Source organism: Jaculus jaculus, chromosome 4 (assembly GCF_020740685.1).
Source record: "Jaculus jaculus isolate mJacJac1 chromosome 4, mJacJac1.mat.Y.cur, whole genome shotgun sequence".
NCBI lineage: Eukaryota > Metazoa > Chordata > Mammalia > Rodentia > Dipodidae > Jaculus > Jaculus jaculus.
In genome coordinates, this window is record NC_059105.1 from 100,866,842 (window position 1) to 100,886,925 (window position 20,084).

Consider the following 20,084-nt stretch of genomic DNA (forward strand, 5'->3'; position numbering starts at 1 on the left):
TAATTGTAGTTGCTTCTTATGGTATGTAAGTGAACCTGTGTTGGGATTGTTTTGCCTTCTGTGAACTGATTGGGGATGTGAGGGGTTCATCCTATCACCTGGTAATATGCAAAGGCACCTTTCTCAAGAATGTTCTTGATCATGGTTTTGGCCTGAAGATTGACCTTACTTTCTGTTGTAAGAAGCAAGAATGGATTACATGCCACTCTTCCTTAAATATCTTAAAGAGTGCCTGTCTCACCTGTACTGGCACTGAGGAGGTTTAAGAGTTCATGCTGTTCTGTGAAACATGCTAGTTTTACCCTGATCCTATTAACAAGTCAGTTCTCTATTCTAGTAAGCCAGGCATACATTTCCATAGAATTAGTCATGTCGGAGTAGTGGTGGTACAGCCTAGGGGTTGAGGGTACATTTTCTACTGGAGTTAAGGAATTAAGAGACAGGAAGGTATTCTAAAAGAATAAAGTTTATTTTAGAGTGTGAGGGAAAGAAATCATAAAGAAAGTAGGCACTTCTGGAGTGAGGGGACTTCTAGAGCTGGAAAAATCCAGTTTCTGTGGAAAATGAATTTTTATTGAATGGGAATGCCAGCCTGTCACAAGTGCAGAGTGTATGGTCAGTGAGCTTGAGTGAAGCTGAAAGGTGCTGATTAGTTCATGGTGCATCCTGTACTATGGGCCTCAAGAAGCTTGCTTAGTCAGCCCACCACGGTTGGCATCAGGGGGAAATTGGCCCAGGATAGGGAGATGAGAAGGGTCAGGGGGAGGGAGTGGAGGGGGAGGGGGAGAAGGAAGAGGAAGAAGAGGAGACAGCACCCCTGTGGCCATTACCAAGGGCTTTTTTTTTTTCCTCACTATGTACCATCCAAGGCAACTAACTCCTATAGTACAGTGTTTCAGTGGCAAGAGACAGAGGCCTTTTTGGATACGTGTTGTCTGTGTAATTCCCTTATCCAGTAATGTGGATTGAATCCTAGGGCCTTGGGCATGCTGCTTAGTTCCCACTGAGCTAGTTTTATCCCACTTCACATTTTCTTTCTTTCTTTCTGTGTGTGTATGTGTGTGTGTGTGTGTGTGTGTGTGTGTGTGTGTGTGTGTATGCATTTGTTGTTGTTGTTGTTGTTGTTGTTTGGTTGATAATGGTGCTGCTATTGTTTGAGACAAGTTCCCCTGTGTTGCCCAGGCTCTCATTGAATTTACTGTTCAATAGCCCAGAAATGCCTTTAGCATATGATGATCCTACTTCAGTATCTAGCATAACTGATAAAGCAGTACTACCAGGCTGAGATGGAGTTTGTGTAATTTTTCCACTGACTATGGAGTTCTGGGTGAAATTGATGTCTTGTTTGTTTCTTTGTTTATTTATTTTGTATTCTGAAACAAGATCTCACCTGTAGTTCAGTCTGATTTCCCTGCCTCAGCCTTCCCCAATGCTGGCATTGCATATACTAACTGTCTTAAATCTGAAAACAAGACAAAAAAAAAAAAAATCATCACTTAGAAGTTTCCATCTGTTCATTCTGCTTCAACACTCCTTGGGGCAAAGTGTTCTTTGTTGTGGGAAAACCAAATAAATTGAATCATTTTGTTATGCAATGTAAAGCAGAGCCTCTCTTCTGGAATCCAATATTTGAGATTCTTTTCTTCAAGGGAATTAATGCAGCTTGGAGAAAGACAATAAAACCTCTTTATTGAAGACAGAGTCACATATCAGCAAACATGTTTGCTTTGGAAACACAAGTACTGTGATGAGAAGAAAATAAGGGGAAGGACAGAACTGCTCCCCACTCAAAAACTTTGATTGAGTTGCCTCTTCCCATATGAGTGACCAAGGCCTGACGTGGATAGTTACATCTGCAGGAAGTGGGGCCATCCATGTGCTCAGGCGAGTCCAGTTTTGAAGACTTTCATTACGATACCTTTTCCTTTTTGGATTCTTACTGCTTTTTATTGCATAAAATCTCTAGGTTTGGGATTATTTCTTTCTTGCCTGACATCTTGCAGGATGCAATAATATTTCAATAGATTCTCTCTTTTCAAGGTATGCCATCACAAAAAAATAGTGATTTTTTTTAGTTATAAAAGAATTGCTCTTTGTTGAAAATTTAGGTTATAATGTTTTGTTGTTTTGAGATAGGTTCTCACTTTATCCTACTCTGACCTCTAATTCAATATGTCATCTCAATATGGGCTTGACTTCACAGGGATGATATTACCTCTGCTTCCTGAGTGTTGGGATTCAAGGCATGTCATCACACTTGTCTGGACTATAACTTCAAGATCATGACATGTCCTACTCTGAGTTAGTCCACATATATGTGTAAAAGAGTGATTTTCAGACTGTGCCTAGCCCTGAGAGACTCCATTTTCCCAGTAGCTTTTCTAACACCTTTTTGAGGGTGGAGGATGACTCTGTTCCCCAGGGGACACATGAATGATACAATCTGTTTGACACCATCATTGTGGCACAGACCGGTAAATGACACATTCTTCGAGTGGCAAAGGTGCTACCTTATAATTGGAGGCAATTGGAATTACCTGGGACTACAACCAGGCATATGGACATGTTAAAATCCTAACAGGATAACCCGGTCTAAGAAATCATGAGACACACCAGATGAAGGATGGCGTGTAACTGCCTAATCAGGGCCCAATAAAAAAGTGGACACTTAAAACTGCAGTGGTCATGGCCCCCAGTGATCTGTCATTTGATCATCTGCTGTGTGTGTATATGTATGTGTGCACATGTGTGAAGGAACTCCAGATTGGTGTAGAGACGTCAGCTTACTCAGTCCCAGATGTTGATGCTGCCTACTCAAATACCATTTGCCCATCCATCCATCCATCCATCCATCCCATTCCTCTCGACTGGGTCCTGCCCTTCACTAAGCCTCACTTCTTTAGCTCAGATCTGAACCTACCTGCCTAACTCTAGAGGCAACCACAGCTCTTCTAGCCTTTCCTGAAGCAGATTGTCTCATCAATAGAGACATTTGGATTTTTATTAGTTTCCCAGGTCTGGCCTCCAAGGACTCTTTGAAACTATTGAAATTTTAATTATTTATATTTATTCTGTTCCTTGCCTGTATGAATAGATTGATGATAGATAGACTAATAGATAGATAGGTAGATGATACGCTGTGTAATGTGAAGTCTGTAATTTAAGAGTTAATATCTGTATTTAAGAGTGGAATAAAAGAACCTGGATTTGCCTCAGCCAGGACTGTCTAGGTTAGTGGGAGTATATGTCAAATTGCTGTCATTGAGATGCCATACTTTGTGAATTTGTTTATATAGAATATTTACTTACTGAACATGTTTGGTCCTTATAAATTTAAATCTAATCGGACTAATGAAATTAGACTAATAAAAAATTAGATTAATGAAAATTAGTTATCTATTTAATAGCCAAAATATTTAAAAACAGATTAGTTAAGAACAGTATGTGGAAGTATGATACTATCACTGTGGCTTATGTACAGTCAGCACTGGCATTGCAAATGTTTGACAACCAGTATTGGACTACCACAGGATGGATCAGACCACTCACATCATCCTATCTAGAGTCCTGTGCAGCTGCACAACAGTTCTAATAGCTAACTTCTTCAGTATGTTAACCTAAGAACATACAAATTAAAGCACATACCTGAAAAATGTTTGAGATGTACAGTTTATTTTATTTATTGCTCTATTTATTGATGTGAAAAGGAAGCAGAAATTAGCATTCACACCTGAGGGATGGTACTTTAAGCCATAGCAAATAGATCATACAGAGAAGCTGTTACATTCCATTATTCAGTGGAATATTTGAAAAATCAAAAAGCTAATAATGTGTAAAACATTTGAGTAATAGATACTCAAGAGAAATCAGTACATATTGATATTTTTGAGTGTTAAACCTTGTCCACATATTTTAGCATAATTTTATATAATATTATCCAGTATGTTACAAGTGTGTATGGTGGGAAGAAAAGAGGAGGTTACCTTAAAACAATCTTGTGAATATGCTTGTGGTAGAAATGCCTGTGCATATCAAATTCAAACTTAAATTTGTAGAATAATTAAGGCTTATGTTTGCAATACTTTATTAATTTGCATCAAGACAACTACAGAAATACTTTTCTGAGATATATAACTCATATACCATATAGTTCACCCACTTGATGTGCAAAGGTCAATGATTTTTAACATATTCAAAAGTGTATGCACACCTACAGATCCACCATCATCTTCAGTTTGAGAATATTTCTATCATTACTTGTCTAAAAATGCATATCAATTTGTAAAATTTGTTCTTATTCCACCCCAACTCCCATTTTCTAACCACAAAGGCTACTAATCAACTTTTAGTTATTAAAAATTTGCCTATTTTGAACACTTCATGTAAATGTACTTATAAAACATTGACTTTTGTGACTCGTTTCATTTATGTAGTGTTTTATTCTTCAGTGATATTTTATTTTTTTTAACTTCACATTTTATTCATTAATCATTCAGTTGATTGACATTTGGGCTCTGCTTTTATTTACACTGTCAGGATTAGGGCTGCTATGATCTCTGATGAGCATATGGGAGCATGGTTTCATTTCTCATGGGTGTAAACCAACCAGTGGATTTCTAGATGTCATGTGAACTCTATATCTCACATTTTGAGAAATTGCTTCATGTTTTACTAAGAGTAATACTTCATGTTTTACTAAGAGTAATACTGAAGTAGTAATACTCATTCACACCAGCAATGTAATATGGTGGATTGCAATGCTTCTGCAACCTTTCGGAAACATCCAAGTTGATATGAACTGTGGTTTTATTCACATTCCTCTGATGGCTAAGTATTCATGTGCCTGTCTATCATTTGTTTACTTCTTTGTTGAAATAATCTATGTGAGGCTGTTGCTCATTTTCCTATTGCAGTATTTCTTTCTTTGTTTTAATGTATAAGAGCTTTTGTAATATCTCATGAGTACAAGTCTATTAAGATGTGTATTATTTGCAAATGATTTCTCCTCTTCTGGAAGTTTTTCTTTTTTTTCTTTTTTACTTTTTACTTTTTTGAAAAACTCTTTTTCGATAAAATGCAACTTATCCATCTGATATTTTGTCCACTCTGACTTCTACAGTAATTAGAGTCCAAGTTATATTGAGAGAGAGAGAGAGGGAGGGAGGGAGGGAGGGAGCCTAAGAAGGGCTGTATTCTTTTGCATATACACAATAAGTTAATTCAACATTTGTTAAAAATATTATACTGCTCATTAGATATTTTATTATTCCTAATAATTTCCTAGGGAATTGTTTGATATCTGATTTTTTTATTTACTTTTATTTATTTATTTGAGAGTGACAGACAGAGAAAGAGGCAGATAGAGAGAGAATGGGCACACCGGGGCCTCTAGCCACTGCAAACAAACTCCAGACACATGCCTCCCCTTGTGCATCTGGCTAACATGTGTCCTGGGGAATAGAGCATCACACTGGGGTCCTTAAGCTTCACAGGCAAGCACTTACCACTAAGACATCTCTCCAGCCCATGTTTGATATTTTCTATGTTTAAGAACTTGTCACCTATGAGTGAATATAGTTTTAATTCTTTCACAACTTGTATTCTTTCCTTTTCTTTCTGATACTCCCCTTACCCTGGTAACTTCATCAATAGAAAGTTAAGTAGAAAGTACAGTGCTGACATGCTTATCTTTTTCATACTTTGGTTGCAAAGTATACATTATTTTACACTAAGTAGATAGTGAACTTTAGGCATTTTAATACTTCCTTATTAAATGTATGCAGTTTTTTGAGTGAAGCCCAACAGACTAGCCTTTTTATGCTAGATAGAAAGATAGAGAGATAGAGAGAGAGAACACTAGAGACAGAGGTAGAGATAGGGAGAGAGAAAGAATTGGTGTTCCATGGCTTCCGATTGCTGTAATTGAACTCCAGATGCATGGCCCCTTGTGCACATATGTGACCTTGCATGCATGCTTCACCTTGTGCATTTGGTTTTTGTGGGACCTGGAGAGTTGAATATGGGTTCTTAGGCTTCACGGGCAAGCAATTTAATTGCTAAGCCATCTCTGCAGTCCCCACATTTATTCAGTTTTCTTATATTCCAAGTCTGTTAGGATGAAAGGGTACTAAATTTTATCAAATATAATGCCTTTCAATGGGGTAGATGCTACAGTAGAAAAACCAATGTTGCATCTCATATAAGGAAAGGGAAGAACATGGGTGGATATGGGCATAGAAGAGAAGAAACAGAAAGTAAAAAAAGATAGACTTTGTGAGTGTCCATTCAACAGGAGGTCACCCTGACCCTTTTCAGCTATAGCTTTTGCTTGAAATAAAACTTTCTTGTTAACTTGCCAATAGAAGAGCATTATTTTGATATATGAGTCCAATTAAGAGCATCCTTCACTTGTCCCATGAAGTAAGCATTTATCTTACTTTTAGAATAATCAACAAGTGGGGTACTGGGGGTCTTCTCTCTTTCCCAGTGGTAATGTAATAAAGTTATACTACCTATGAAGCATATTCCTTTATCAGGTATCAGAGTATTGGTCATTTGTTCACTTTTAGGCTATTGGGATCAAATTCCCCATTGTTGATATGGATACTTGCATATAGGATTATGCAATGTATATAAATTTATATGTATAGATATATATGTATATAAGTATATGCATATATATATATATATATATATATATATATATATATATATATATATATATGCATACATATGCCATGGTTCTGAGTCATTTTTCTGATTCTTTCTGGGGATGAACTGTCCTCTGTTCTTACTTTTGCAAACCCCTATCAGGATTTTCCTTATAATTAGTTAAACCAAATTGCTGAATAAAATGGAAAAGGATTCCTTATTTATTGGTTTGTTGTTAAATATGTGTGCTGAGAAGGTGGTATTTTTAATTGCCTAGTCACCATAGTCTCTCTCTACCTCTCTCTCTCATCTATCTATCTATCTATCTATCTATCTATCTATCTATCTATCTATCTATGTATATATCATCTATCAATAATCTATCTGTGTTTTACCCCATCCCCATGGAGAAAAGTATGAAACTGCTGAAATAGTCCTGTTGTAGTTATGTTTTAAAAAAAAAAAAAAACAGAGACTACTACAACCTTTATTTCCAACAATTTTTTAATTCCATATTGATTTTCTTGCTCAATATTACAGGTATAGCTGACTGGCTAGACATTTTATCTTAACTAATTATCTGCCAGGGTCGGAACCTCACATTGCTTACTTTGGCTTTTGAACTTATTCAGGAATTTAAACACATAAATGGGAACTATGCATGTACACATACCATATGGCTCTGCTCTATTGACAACATAAAAAATTTTGTTTAATACAAACTCAAATTATTTTCATGATTTTACGAAAACAACAGTCTGGGACTGGAGAGATTGCTTAGTGGCTAGAGCACTTCCCTGAGAAGCCTCAGGAAGCCAAAGTTCAATTCTCCATTGCACAGGAAAGCCAGATGCAGAAGGTGACTCTAGTGTCTGGATTTTTTTTTGCAGTGCCTAGAGTCCATGGCACCATTCTCTCTCTCTTTCTGCCACTATCTGTCTTTCTTAAATAAATAAATAAATAAATATCAAAAACAGTGTGTTATTTTTAGTGACAAATATGATTTTATAAGGATTTAAATATATTTACATGTGCATATGTTACCTTATGTGGGTGGAGATCTGTGTCGGGGTACAGCAGGTAGAGGGTAACAGTTGACGTCAGGTCCGTACTTCATGAATTTTCATATTACTGTTTTAGGCATAGTTTCTCACTGAACACGGAGTTTACTGATTATGCTACACAAGCCAGTTAGCAAGCCCTGGAGATCCCATTGCATCTGCCCTCCAACCCCCAGCTCTGAGGTTACAGGAGCGTCTGACCACACCTTGCATTTTACCTGGATCCTGGGGGTCTGATTTCAGGTCATCTTGCTTACACAGCAAGAACTTGACCCACTAAGTCATTTCCCCGATCCAGAATTAAATATCTTTTGAGAGAGAAAGGCATTACTGGAATATAAATTGTAGCATCAGATTATGGTCAAATGAACTCTCAGGTTATCATGTACTACAAAGTCACACTAAAAGCATTTATGCTTGGGTGTTTAGACATGCTGCATACATCCACAGCTCTGGAGTCATGTTAACCCTGGATAAGGAGAATGTACTTCATCACAGGAGCATTGCTGGATGGTCCTGCAGGAACTGCACAGAGGGTATCCAGGGGGAGGGTTGGCCAAGTCACAGGAATAGAAAAGTGATGGCACAGGAGAGAATGGATTGATGACTCCTACTTGCTTGAAGTTAGTCAGAGTTCTGCTATTTCTCAACATACAGTGCATATATAATATGATTATTAAAAATATTCTTTCACAGAAAAATAAAAACTATGTGACAATGTTAATTTTTTAAATTATTTTTTTATTAATTTTCTATTCAGGAAATACAGGCAGTTTGGTACTTTTATTAGGCTCATCCATGACCTACCCCCCCTCATTGGCCCCTCCTTTTTGAAGTATATGGGTCATGCCTTGTGGAGTTAGCTCATAGTTATTGGTACGATAAATGTCTCTGCATACCCTGACCCAACATGTGGTTCTGACATTCTTTCTGCCCCCTCTTCCGCAAAATTTCCCTGAGCCATGTTGGGTTCATTTTTGGTCTGCTTCAGTGATGAGGTTTTGGGGGCCTCTGAGGCTCTGGCTCTGTGATTTGGTAGGAGTTGATTTTTCTCTGTGTTGGTCTCCTTCCCCCTTGTGCTGGTATCGGTTCATCAGGAAAACAGCACCCTTGCTTGTTTTGCCAATTTTCCTTAGTTTCAGCCGGGGCCTTTTTGAGGTATGATGGGGTGGCTCTCTCCTTAGGATCTGCATCTATATGAAAAAGAGAAGCAGATTCTCCAATGGAGAGTAAATTAGCACCAGGTCAAATGAGATAACCCTTACTTTTTTTTTATAGAGAGTTTAATAGGTGTAGGCCCTCTTGTAGCCCATGATTGATGGTAGCTTGATATTGGAGAGAGGGTTTATGTATGGATATGGTTCTGACTTGTTTCCCAGCTCCAGCTATGGGTCCCATACCACTCAGGGGATCAGTTAGCCATCAAGTGCAGTTGGTTCCCCACCATGGCTGTGTGCTATTATTGTGTGGGCATCACAACCGGTTATTTGTTGCTAAGTAGGTTAGACCATGAGTTGCTTGGACAGATATTGGTTATTTCTCCCAGTCGCCCATATAGCACCAACAATGTTAATTTTTAATATAATTTCCTGAGATGTGGATAATATAGCATTTGTTACACTGACTGAGAAAAGAGTAAAGCAGAGGAAAACAAGTAAAACAAAAGAAAAATAATCATTGAATTGTACTTAAAGGTGTACTCAATACTCTATTGAAAAAAGAGAGAAAAAAAAAAAAAACTTTTGTTTTTCACTCCATGACTTTTGTGTACTCAGATATGTAGGCTACTATTTGCCCTCTTCTAACAGCATTTGAAGTATTTGAAGCTTTACCTTATAATTTCAATTCATTTCATTTTTATAACACATTAGCAGAATCCGAAAATCAAATAACCTGCCATGTTGACGTATTAAAATAATTCCTGCTGTCATTTGACACTTGCAAGTATAAAGCTGTTTGATTTGCTATCATTCTGAAGAGCTTGGTTTTGCTTGACATTGATATCTGTAGTATCATTACAAAACTTGTTATGATTTCACCAAAATTGTATTGTGAGCAAATGATTTTCAAAGATATTTCTAAGTTGTGTATTGCATGTTTATTTGAAATCACAAGATACAAAAAAGACATGATCCTACATAAAGGGAAAGTCTTGTGGTTTTCACACTTGTATCAAAAGATTAAATTATTAATGACTTTTTTCCAAAAACATACTTTCATGGCATATATGTACGTATTGTGTGTGTGTGTGTGTGTGTGTGTGCACATGCTCGCACGCGTGTGCGTGTGTGCTGGTATACATATGTGTGTTACATTACAAATATATTTATTTTGTGTAATATACTATTTACAGGTATCGATTAACACATTATGCTCTTTGTGGAGAAATGATTAATAAAGTAAGAGATGTGTGTCTTTATTTAAAAAAAAAAAACATGCAATTATTCCTTGGTTTGCCTCCATCAGATGTGGGTTCCGTTGAAGGACTTGCCTATCACAGAGCCTGGGATACGCTTTATTGGACCAGCTCCACAACATCATCCATCACCAGGCACACCGTGGACCAGACCCACCCTGGAGCATTTGACAGAGAAGCAGTGATCACCATGTCAGAAGATGACCACCCTCATGTGCTGGCCTTGGATGAATGTCAGAAGTAAGAAGTGGTGTTACCCTTCATGCGTTATAGGCAAAAGAGTTTCAGTTATGCTGATTTTTTAAAGGATTAACTTTAAAAATAAATGTTTCTTCTGAGACCTTTTTTTATAGTTGACAACACTATTGTTAATGAGATAACTGTTAAGTGTGAATATCTGTAGTACTTAAATATCAGGTGTCATCTCCTTAAGAGGTTTTCTAAAACAAGATTAAATAATGAAAGCAAAAATACAAATAATCCTGTGGTAGGATAGATGCATGAAATTGTAAATTTAAAAAGAAATCATTAACATCTACAATGCCTAAAATAGTTTTTCACCTCAATCAGTTATACCAACCTGGGATTTTCCCAATTGCAATACAAAGAAAACAAGCAACCAAATGATGTTTGGGTACAGCCATCTTTTCACATACATCTGCTTTGGTTTATGATTCAGAGATGTAAAATAATGCCTGTGAAGAATTCACAAGACAAAGAGAAGCTCAGGTGTAAATAAAAGTACCACAACTTGGAAAAGAGTTTTTTTTTTTTTTTTTTTTTTTTGGTCAGGCTTGAGGGTGGTCACAAAGGAAGCAGTTATGCAGAACATTTGAACACAAAGCACAGATGAAGCAGAAACATGTACATTGACCTTGGCTTTCACTCTCTTAAAATGGTAAGGTTGATAAGTAGAAACTCGTATCTTATTCTTCAACAAAATAACTTAACAAGTCCAGTTAAATCTGACCTTCCCTGAGAATCAGAGGCCCTTTGCAGTTGTTTTGAAGGAAATATGACTAGTAAGAAGCAATGACAGATACCTACCCTTGATCTCTTGTCAGAAGAAAAATGTACCGAAATCCCTCATTGAAGTAATTATATGCCCTCTCGTAAAGCTATATGTGAGGCTAGATGTAATGTACTTAAGTGAGCATTATCATGTCCCTGAAAACTCCGACGGCTATAGCAAAGTGCCTTGATTCATATGAACATGGCCTTCTTATGCCAGGGAGAACCAACCCAACTCTAGACACTACTCCATCACCAGGCATGTCAGATTCATTCATACCATAGTCTACCAGGAGAATGTCAGTGCTGCGGTGAATGTCCTGAAGTAAGAGTGAAGAAAGCTGGTAAAAGAAATTGGTAAATTCATTGAAGTACTCATGGAGACCATCATAGTATTACTCATATTTATTGTTGATTGATGAATTATTTATCAAAAACTCTTATGTAGGCTGGAATTTCCATTTTTACGTTGCATTTAGCAAACTACCAATCCCAGTTGTAAACTGCACATTTGAATTAAATATACTTTTAAAACTATTTTAATTGGAGAGTGATTTTTAATGAAAACTTAAAACATATAAGGCATAATATCATAATTTATACATATGTGAACTTAATGTATTACTGATATTCACAATTTAAAATATGTAACCAAACTTCTTTAAAAATCAGTTTATTGTTAAGATTGCTGACAGATTGCTTTATCTCATGACAGGACAAAAACTATAGAAATATGGGATTTTGTTCAATGAGTATCTCTATTACATACATAAAGAGAAATACAGAATTTCAAAGCAAGCCTGAAGGGAGGGGAGATTTTGATTTGTACCAATTACAAAACAAAAATACAGCTAGACATTGTCATGTTTCTACTAATGTATTTCCTTTTTTTTTTTTTTTTTTTTTTTTTTTTTTTTTTTTTTTTTTTTTTTTTGAGGCAGGGACTCACTCCAGCCCAGGCTGATCTGAAATTCACTATGTAGTCTCAGAATAGCCTTGAACTCATGGTGATCCTCCTACCTCTGCCTCCTGAATGCTAAGATTAAAGGCATGTACCACCATGCCTGGCCTTAATGCATTTGGTCTTCATGAAAATTTTATGGTATACTTTTCACTTTCATTAGTTTAATGTTTTGGACGAACTGGAATGAACAGCATCCGAGCATCATGAGATCCACGCTGACTGGAAAGCACGCCCAAGTGGTGGTCAGCACAGACATACTCACTCCCAATGGACTCACAATTGACCACCGGGCAGAGAAGCTGTATTTCTCAGATGGAAGCCTAGGGAAAATTGAAAGGTGTGAATATGATGGATCCCAAAGACATGTAAGTTAATTGAGAATTTCTGCATAGCATCTGTATAAAATGACCTTGAAAAATATTTGCTTTACATTGTCCTAAAGTAACTGGATGAATTGATTTCAGTGAGTAATCTATTCAGCACATGCATGCACACACACATACAGAGTGACCCTGTGGATCTGTGGACATTGTTAATGTTTTTCAAGTATATTTGATGCTATAAAGATAGACACATAATTTTGCTCCAGAGATTCAATGGTCTTTCTCATAGTTATTAATTGAAGAGCTGAGTGATTTATATGTACTTCATTACTATTCATAATTTTTAAGATGTAAAATGAAATTAGTTACTCTGAGATAAAGGAAATGAGAAAAAGAGAGGTGTTCACTGCATTTGAGTTTTCCAGACAACTGCAAAAGCTATGAAGACAGAAAAGTGGGATTTTTTTTTTTTTTTTTTTTTTTTTTTTTATGGGCAGAGCCATTCTCTGTTCTCTAGTCTCTGTGTCCTTTCTCTCATCTCTCATGTGTATGTAAAATGTTTGTGTAGTAATCATTATGTTGTCATTGAAGAACTGTTATAGCAGGTGTTTAAGGGTGTTGATGAATTCCAATATTCCAGTGTCTTTCCCTGTCCTTGGCCTTCCTAGGAGCATCAGTTTTGGTGGCAACAATCTCATGGTAAGAAGGCTAGACCTTGTTGGTTGGTTACATCAATGAAGTGTCCTCATCTTGTGCAGTCATCATTTTGCTTGCATTGACAGACACTGAGTGCTTAAGTGACGTTACAATAATGAGCTCAGGCTATGATATTGGGTTTGTGCTAAAGGCAATATCCTTGATCAAAGAATCATATGCCTAACTTCTTTCTCTCTTTTTAAATTGTCATGTGACAGGTAAATTACTTCATCTTAAGTTTTGGAAATGCAAATTTTCTACTAAACTTTCAGTCTTATTATGAAGATATAGTCATTTTTAAAACATTTAAATGAACAATATATTAATAACTAATGCACTTAATGAGTAAATTTTAACGAATATATATATATATATTCATTCTGTATATGTTATGTATATGTTTTCATACACAATGATCAAATGACATTTCTTTGCTGGAAGTAGATTCAAAAATGCTCTGCTGTGGTTTGTTGTTGCTGCTGTTTGTTTCCCTTGGTTTTATTTGTAGTTTTTATCTACTGTGGTTTGATAAGATATAAGCAATTATTTTAGCTTTAATTTGTACTTGTTAAGGTTGACTCTATAAGGTGATCATTAAGTTCCATAGGCTGCTGAGAAGAATGTGTATTCTGAACCTGTTGGGTGGGATATTCTATTAGTCCATTTGATTTATTGTATAGATTAATTCTAATTTTTGTTAATTGTTTTCTGTCTAGGTGATCCATATATCTATTAATGAGAGTGGAATATTGAAGACAGTTGTTAGCACTGTACTATTTTATATGTCTTTTATGTCCAGTTTTTAAAGCTATAAAATTTTTAAGTTGAGCTATAATTCACATACAATATAATTCATTGTTTATATTCAAATTAAAAGTTTTTTTCTACTTTTATTAAGAATAACTCTTTTGTTTTTCAAGACAAAACTTGTTAAATAGACTGCCTGTGATTCTTTTGGATGTTTTAGTAATAATCTGTAACACTGTTTCTTGTTAGATTTTGTTGATCAACCTTGAGTCCTAAACACACAATTTATTATTGAAATAATCTTAATAATCTTTTTTGCCCATATGCCTGCTTACAAGATACTAACTTTTAAAATATAAATATGGGGCTGGAGAGATGGCTTAGCGGTTAAGTGCTTGCCTGTGTGAAGCCTAAGGACCCCGGTTGGAGGCTCGGTTCCTCAGGACCCACGTTAGCCAGATACACAAGGGGGCGCACGCGTCTGGAGTTCGTTTGCAGTGGCCAGAGGCCCTGGCGCGCCCAATCTCTCTCTCTCCCTCTCTGCCTCTTTTTCCCTCTGTCTGTTGCTCTCAAATAACTAAATAAACAAACAAAATTTTAAAATGTAAATATGATGCCAATGATAGTTACCTCATGTGCAATAAAGTGCCAGGACACATTCTCTTATCTAACCTGAAGGTACCATTGACTAACCTGTCCCCAAGACACTACACCCACCCTCTTCAGTCTCTGCTATTCAGCTAAGCACTTCAGGAGTTTGGTTTGTTCACAAACCAATGGATGAGAGTAATGATGCAACAGATGGCTTTGTCTGTCTGGTAGATTTCACTAACAGTGTCCTAGTCCATCCGTTTCCAGGAAGGAAAAGACTTTCTTTTATTTGTGGCTGAACAGCCTTTTGTAGAAAACTTACCACACTTTTTTTCATGCATTTGTGGGTCTAAGTATACTTAGCTCATTCTATGACTTGGCTACATGGAACTTACACAATATTTCATTTCTTTTAGATGGTCAATATTGGGATTGCTAGCTCATATAGTGGTTCTTCTTTTAATCTTTTGAGGAACTCTCATGCTCTTTTCCATAATAAACTTCAATATACATTCCTGCCAACAATGTATGTTTTCTTATATCTTTTTATACATGATATTATATACACATATTTTATCTCTTTGATATTAGACATTTGAACTGGGGTAACATTAAATCCATGACTCTCATGGTCATTTTGGTTTGCATTTCCATGATTAGTGATGAATATTTTTTCAATATGCATGTTGGCTAGTTTAGGGATTTTTTTTTGTGTGTGTGTGTGTTTATTTGTTTTCTAGGGAAGATTTAATGGGGACTTTGGTAAATTGTTAATTAGAGTAAATAAAAGCTGTGGAATTATTTGAGCTCTCTATATATTCTGGAAATTAACCTATATAAAATACATACTTTACAACATTCTGTAGGTTACTCCTTAATTATGTTATTTGCTTCCTTTTTTACATACAAAGTTTAAATATACATATATATATGATATGTAAATGTGAATATATGTAAGTATATGAAGTTTAGGATATTTTGAATTGGTGTGAATAATGTCAATGGCATTTCGATATAGAGTATAGGGATTCTCTTGGTTACTTGAGATAGCATATACATTGACAACATTAATTCTAACAGTTCCATGAATACAGAATATCATTCCATTTATTTTTAATCTCTGCAATTACTTTCACTGGATTGTCTTGTGGAGATATTTGCATTTTTGGTTAAGTAGGCTGTCACATGTGTTTTATAGCTGCCAGATTTGTGGTGATTTTCTGAAATTTGTATGAATAATTTTTGGCATATATAAAATCTAGTCAGTTTTTATATGTTGATTTTTTTTTTAACCAAGCAGGTTTACTGAATTTTCTAGTTCCAATAATCATTTGTTGGAGATGTCATAGTTTTCTTTACATGACATTGTGAAATCTGTAGAGTCAAAGTCCCTCCTTGCATCATGAAGATGGCTTCACTTTTATTATTATGTATGTTTTAATGAATTTGAGGAAATGCATTGTACCCATTAAGGAAATGCAGTACATTTAAAAAAATCTTTTATTACATTTAAAAGTTTTATCTAGAGACTATTGAGTATTGATGCAGGAATTTTGGCTTCTTTGTACACCAATCCACCCATAATTTGGGGTGTTCCCAAATCCTTGATCTATGAATTCAAAGAATAAAATCAAAAGACCAGAGGATAAAATTCAGAAAGAGTTTATTATAGCTTAATGCTTTAGGAGGACAAAAGTGGGGGGGGGGGGGCTTAAGCCTACAAGATAACAGAAGGAAGAAAGAGAGCTCTTGCTTAGAGAGGCAAGAGGGGTTTTACAAGCCCCATGAGAGAAGAGGGCAGAGGATAGGTGCAAGCTTAATCTAGAAATCTTTCCTGCAAACTTAGTGACAGTTCCAAAAAAAAAATCACTTTTGGGGTTCTGTTACCCTTACTGTCTAGTCACTTCTCTCTTCTACCACTTTCCCCTTCTGAAGAGGTAGCCCTAACTGCCGTTAGGAGACTGGGATGACTGATTGATCTGGCTTCTTCAAGCTGAGTAGTCACTGAGTGTGGCAGTTAGGATACCCCTATAGGGGTCCTAATATACAGAACCCATGGTTTATTAGTGGTCTTATAGTGTGGGAAGAATCCTGTGATTCCTGAATAAAGATATTGGAAGGGAAACCGATAAAACGAAGAGGAATCAGTGAAATGAGGATGGGAAATATTGGTGCTTTTTAAGGTTTCAGGTTTGTAGATTTTCAGGCCATGAAGAGCAATGAGAGGACCCATGGAAGATGGAGTTCGACTGTCAAAGGACTATCTGATATGTGATATCACTATGTGATAACTGTAAATGAGAAGATACAAGGTTAAAATAACAATTAAACACACAATGTCTCCAAATTAGCAGAATTATTGCAAGAAATGGTAGGTATGATTCTCTTTCATCATGAAGATCTAGAAATTTACAAAATGGTATAGTCTGTATATGTTCTTGTACAGCAGATGAGGCATTAGCAGAATTATCAATAAAATATATTATCAAGAAAATATAACTATGATAATGGTACATATTCCATTGAGTCATTGAGTATACATATATCTAAAGTTATAGTCTGTGCTGTGCTGTTTAAATTCTTTAAGATATGCCTTACTTTCTGATTATAGTGCTCTGCTTAGTGCTTGAGACCAAGTAGGTATCCAATGTTTATTTTTATTTATTTATTTATTTTTCTTTTTTCATTTTTTGAGGTAGGGTTTTACTCTAGCTCAGGCTGATCTGGAATTTACTATGTAATCTCAGGGTGGCCTCAAACTCACTGCGATCCTCCTGCCACTGCCTGCCAAGTGCTGGGATTAAAGGAGTGTGCCACTACACCCAACTGATGCTTAATTTTATATTGCAACTTTAAAGGTTAGTTGTGGCTCTTTAGGAGAGACTTTTAGGGACCTGGGTGGAGCTCTATGGCTCTCTCAGCATTATGCCATCTGCTGGGATGAGTCAGGGCCATCCTAACCATGTTGCTTCCATCCCTTGGAGGCATTAAGGGTTTTTCCCTCTGTTTTGACTCTCCTCCTGTAGATAGGATATTGACCAGAATCTAATCTCTGGGTCTCCGTGTCTTCCCTGATCAAGAAGACCAGTGAATTACTAAGAGCTTTGGGACCCTCTAGAGAAAGTAGTATCCCAATGTCTCCTGAGTTTTGATAGACCTAGAAAGGCTAGAACCAAAATATCTTTTAGCTCTAAAATTCTCATTGGTTTTGGCTGCTACATCTGATTATTAAGCACTCAAAAGAAAAATGTGAATATAAAGTATGTCTGTACTTTAGTCTTTAATAAACCAGATCTAGTTAAAAGATGATATTTAAAAAATATTAACATTATTTTGTAACACATAACTAATTTACCATAGGCACAGTGGGATTATTGACACTTGCATCATCCACCCAGCTTTACATGAATCATTGCAATCCAATCTCAGTTATTCACACTTATTCAGAAAGCACTTTAATCTACTGAGCTTTTGTGTCAGTATTGACTTTGCACTTTTATTCCATTTCTCTCAAAGAAATTGCTTTAAAATATGGCTAAAAGAAGATCCTGGGGTTAGATTGTTAGTGAAAGAATACTGTTTTTGACTCATATGAGGCTAAACATTTCTAGGAAAATATAAAATCTCTATAGAATCCAATGTGATCATCAGTGAAATGTGAGCCATCACAAAATCCCTGCCATAATGGGGCAACTATGAAAATTACATGAAATATGAGGTGCTTAGCACCACATCTAGAATATTTTGGATCTGATAATATAGTGTTTATAAGTTGATCAAACATTCAGATATCTTATACAAAAATAGGATAGTATAAAAGATAGTGATAGGGACAGAAATGCATTAGACAATCAAAGTAACAGAACAGAAAAAGTGAATGTTTTTTTCCATTCCTTAACTAAAAGCAGGAACTATCACTAACCTTGCAGAATCCTGGATGTTACACTCTAAAAGAGAGATTTCTAGATATCACAGCCACTCTTCATGGGACTATCTTTCTTTCTTCTGTCACTATTGTATTTGCTTCATGTTTTGATATCCTCAGTTTTTGACTATATACTGAATAGCATCGTTAGGAAATGGATTAATTAAATGTTTACCCACTATTAAGATGTATACTTATTAAAATAATTAATATTTAGTAAATTCTTATGTTCTAATTTGTATTAAAGATAAGGGTCTAAAATTTCTATTAGAATGGGGAGTTAGAAGTTTAGTTGATCATTTTCAAAGTATATGCTTAATGAGGTAATAATTTTTAGTCTTACTTTCAATATTAACTGACTGAGTATTGCTCAATGTAGTAAGAACTTGTTACATTATATTTAATTTAGGTGTAAAATCAAATGACAGCTAAAATGCACACCAATACAATGTATTTTAACTTTGTTGAATTTGAAAAAGTCACTTAGAATTTAAAATGCAGAGTAGATGTTCCCTTTTTACAATCTACTCATTGGAAGGTGATCCTGATGCATGAATACAGACATGTAATAATCTCAATTCTTTGAGACCAAATGTCACATCCAATGCAGAGGTACTGTTAGGAATCGTCATGTTCATCCTTTCCTCAGAATAAAAACTCATATACTTGAACATTCTCTTACAGATTGGTCTATTATGAACAGTTCAGTGTTTATATTTATGATATCCGAACAGTGTTTAGGTTTGCTTTGGAATTCAGCAGCTTACAGTACTCAAGAAGATTTTTTTGTTGTTGTTTGTTTGTTTTCACTAAAAAGGAAGCAAGCTACATTTAAGTCAAATGACATAAATGTGCACAGATTATATGGAAAAAGGCATTATGTCACTGCAAACAGAATAGAAGAATGTATTACTTTCTGATAATATAATATTGATACTGCTATGGAATTTCAGGAGTCTTGAGTCTGAAAAGCAGAGACAAGGTTTTCATATTCAGAGAGTGAGATTTCTGACAATACAAGTTCCAAAATATCTTTGTTCTGTCCAAGGTGTATTTGAAGTTTCTCTTCTTTGTATATTCATAGACACTGTACTGTACTCTGGTATATTTGTTGAACAATGGTTTAAACAAAGTCACACACATCACATCACTTTTTTAAAAAATTATTATGTTTTCTATTGTGCAAGTACAGGCAGTTTGGTACCATTATTAGGCTCATCCATGACATATCCCCTCCCCATTGGCCCCTCCTTTTGGAGGTATATGGGTCGTGCATTGTGGGGTTAGCCCAGTTATTGGTATGATAAATGCCTCTGTATATCATGACCCAACATGTGCCTCTGACATTGTTTCCGCCCCCTCTTCCACACAATTTCCCTGAGCCATGTTGGATTCATTTTTGGTCTGCTTCAGTGATGAGGTGTTGGGGGCCTCTGGGGCTCTGGCTCTCTGATTTGGTAGGAGCTGATTTTTCTCTGTGTTGGTCTCCTTCCCCCTTGTGCTGGTATCCGGTTCATCAGGAAAACAACACCCTTGCTTGTTTCGCCAATTTTCCTTAGTTTCAGTCAGGGCCCTTTTGAGGTATCATGGGGTGGCTCTCTCCTGAGGATCTGAATCTATCTGAAAAAGAGAAGCAGATTCTCCAATGGAGAGTAAGTTAGCACCAGGTCAAATGAGATAACCCTTACTTTTTTTATAG

The 20,084-nt window shown here is 36.0% G+C and overlaps 1 protein-coding gene across 2 annotated transcripts in view; it reads left to right on the forward strand.

Annotated features, from left to right (window-relative positions):
* Window positions 1-20,084, forward strand: part of Lrp1b (LDL receptor related protein 1B) — a 2,087,209-nt gene that overhangs the window by 1,689,575 nt on the left and 377,550 nt on the right. For both annotated transcript variants that reach the window (XM_045147485.1, XM_045147484.1), the window contains 2 exons: window positions 10,179-10,368; window positions 12,264-12,468. In XM_045147485.1, coding sequence (XP_045003420.1) covers window positions 10,179-10,368; window positions 12,264-12,468 — 395 coding nt within the window. The remainder of the gene's footprint in view (window positions 1-10,178; window positions 10,369-12,263; window positions 12,469-20,084) is intronic.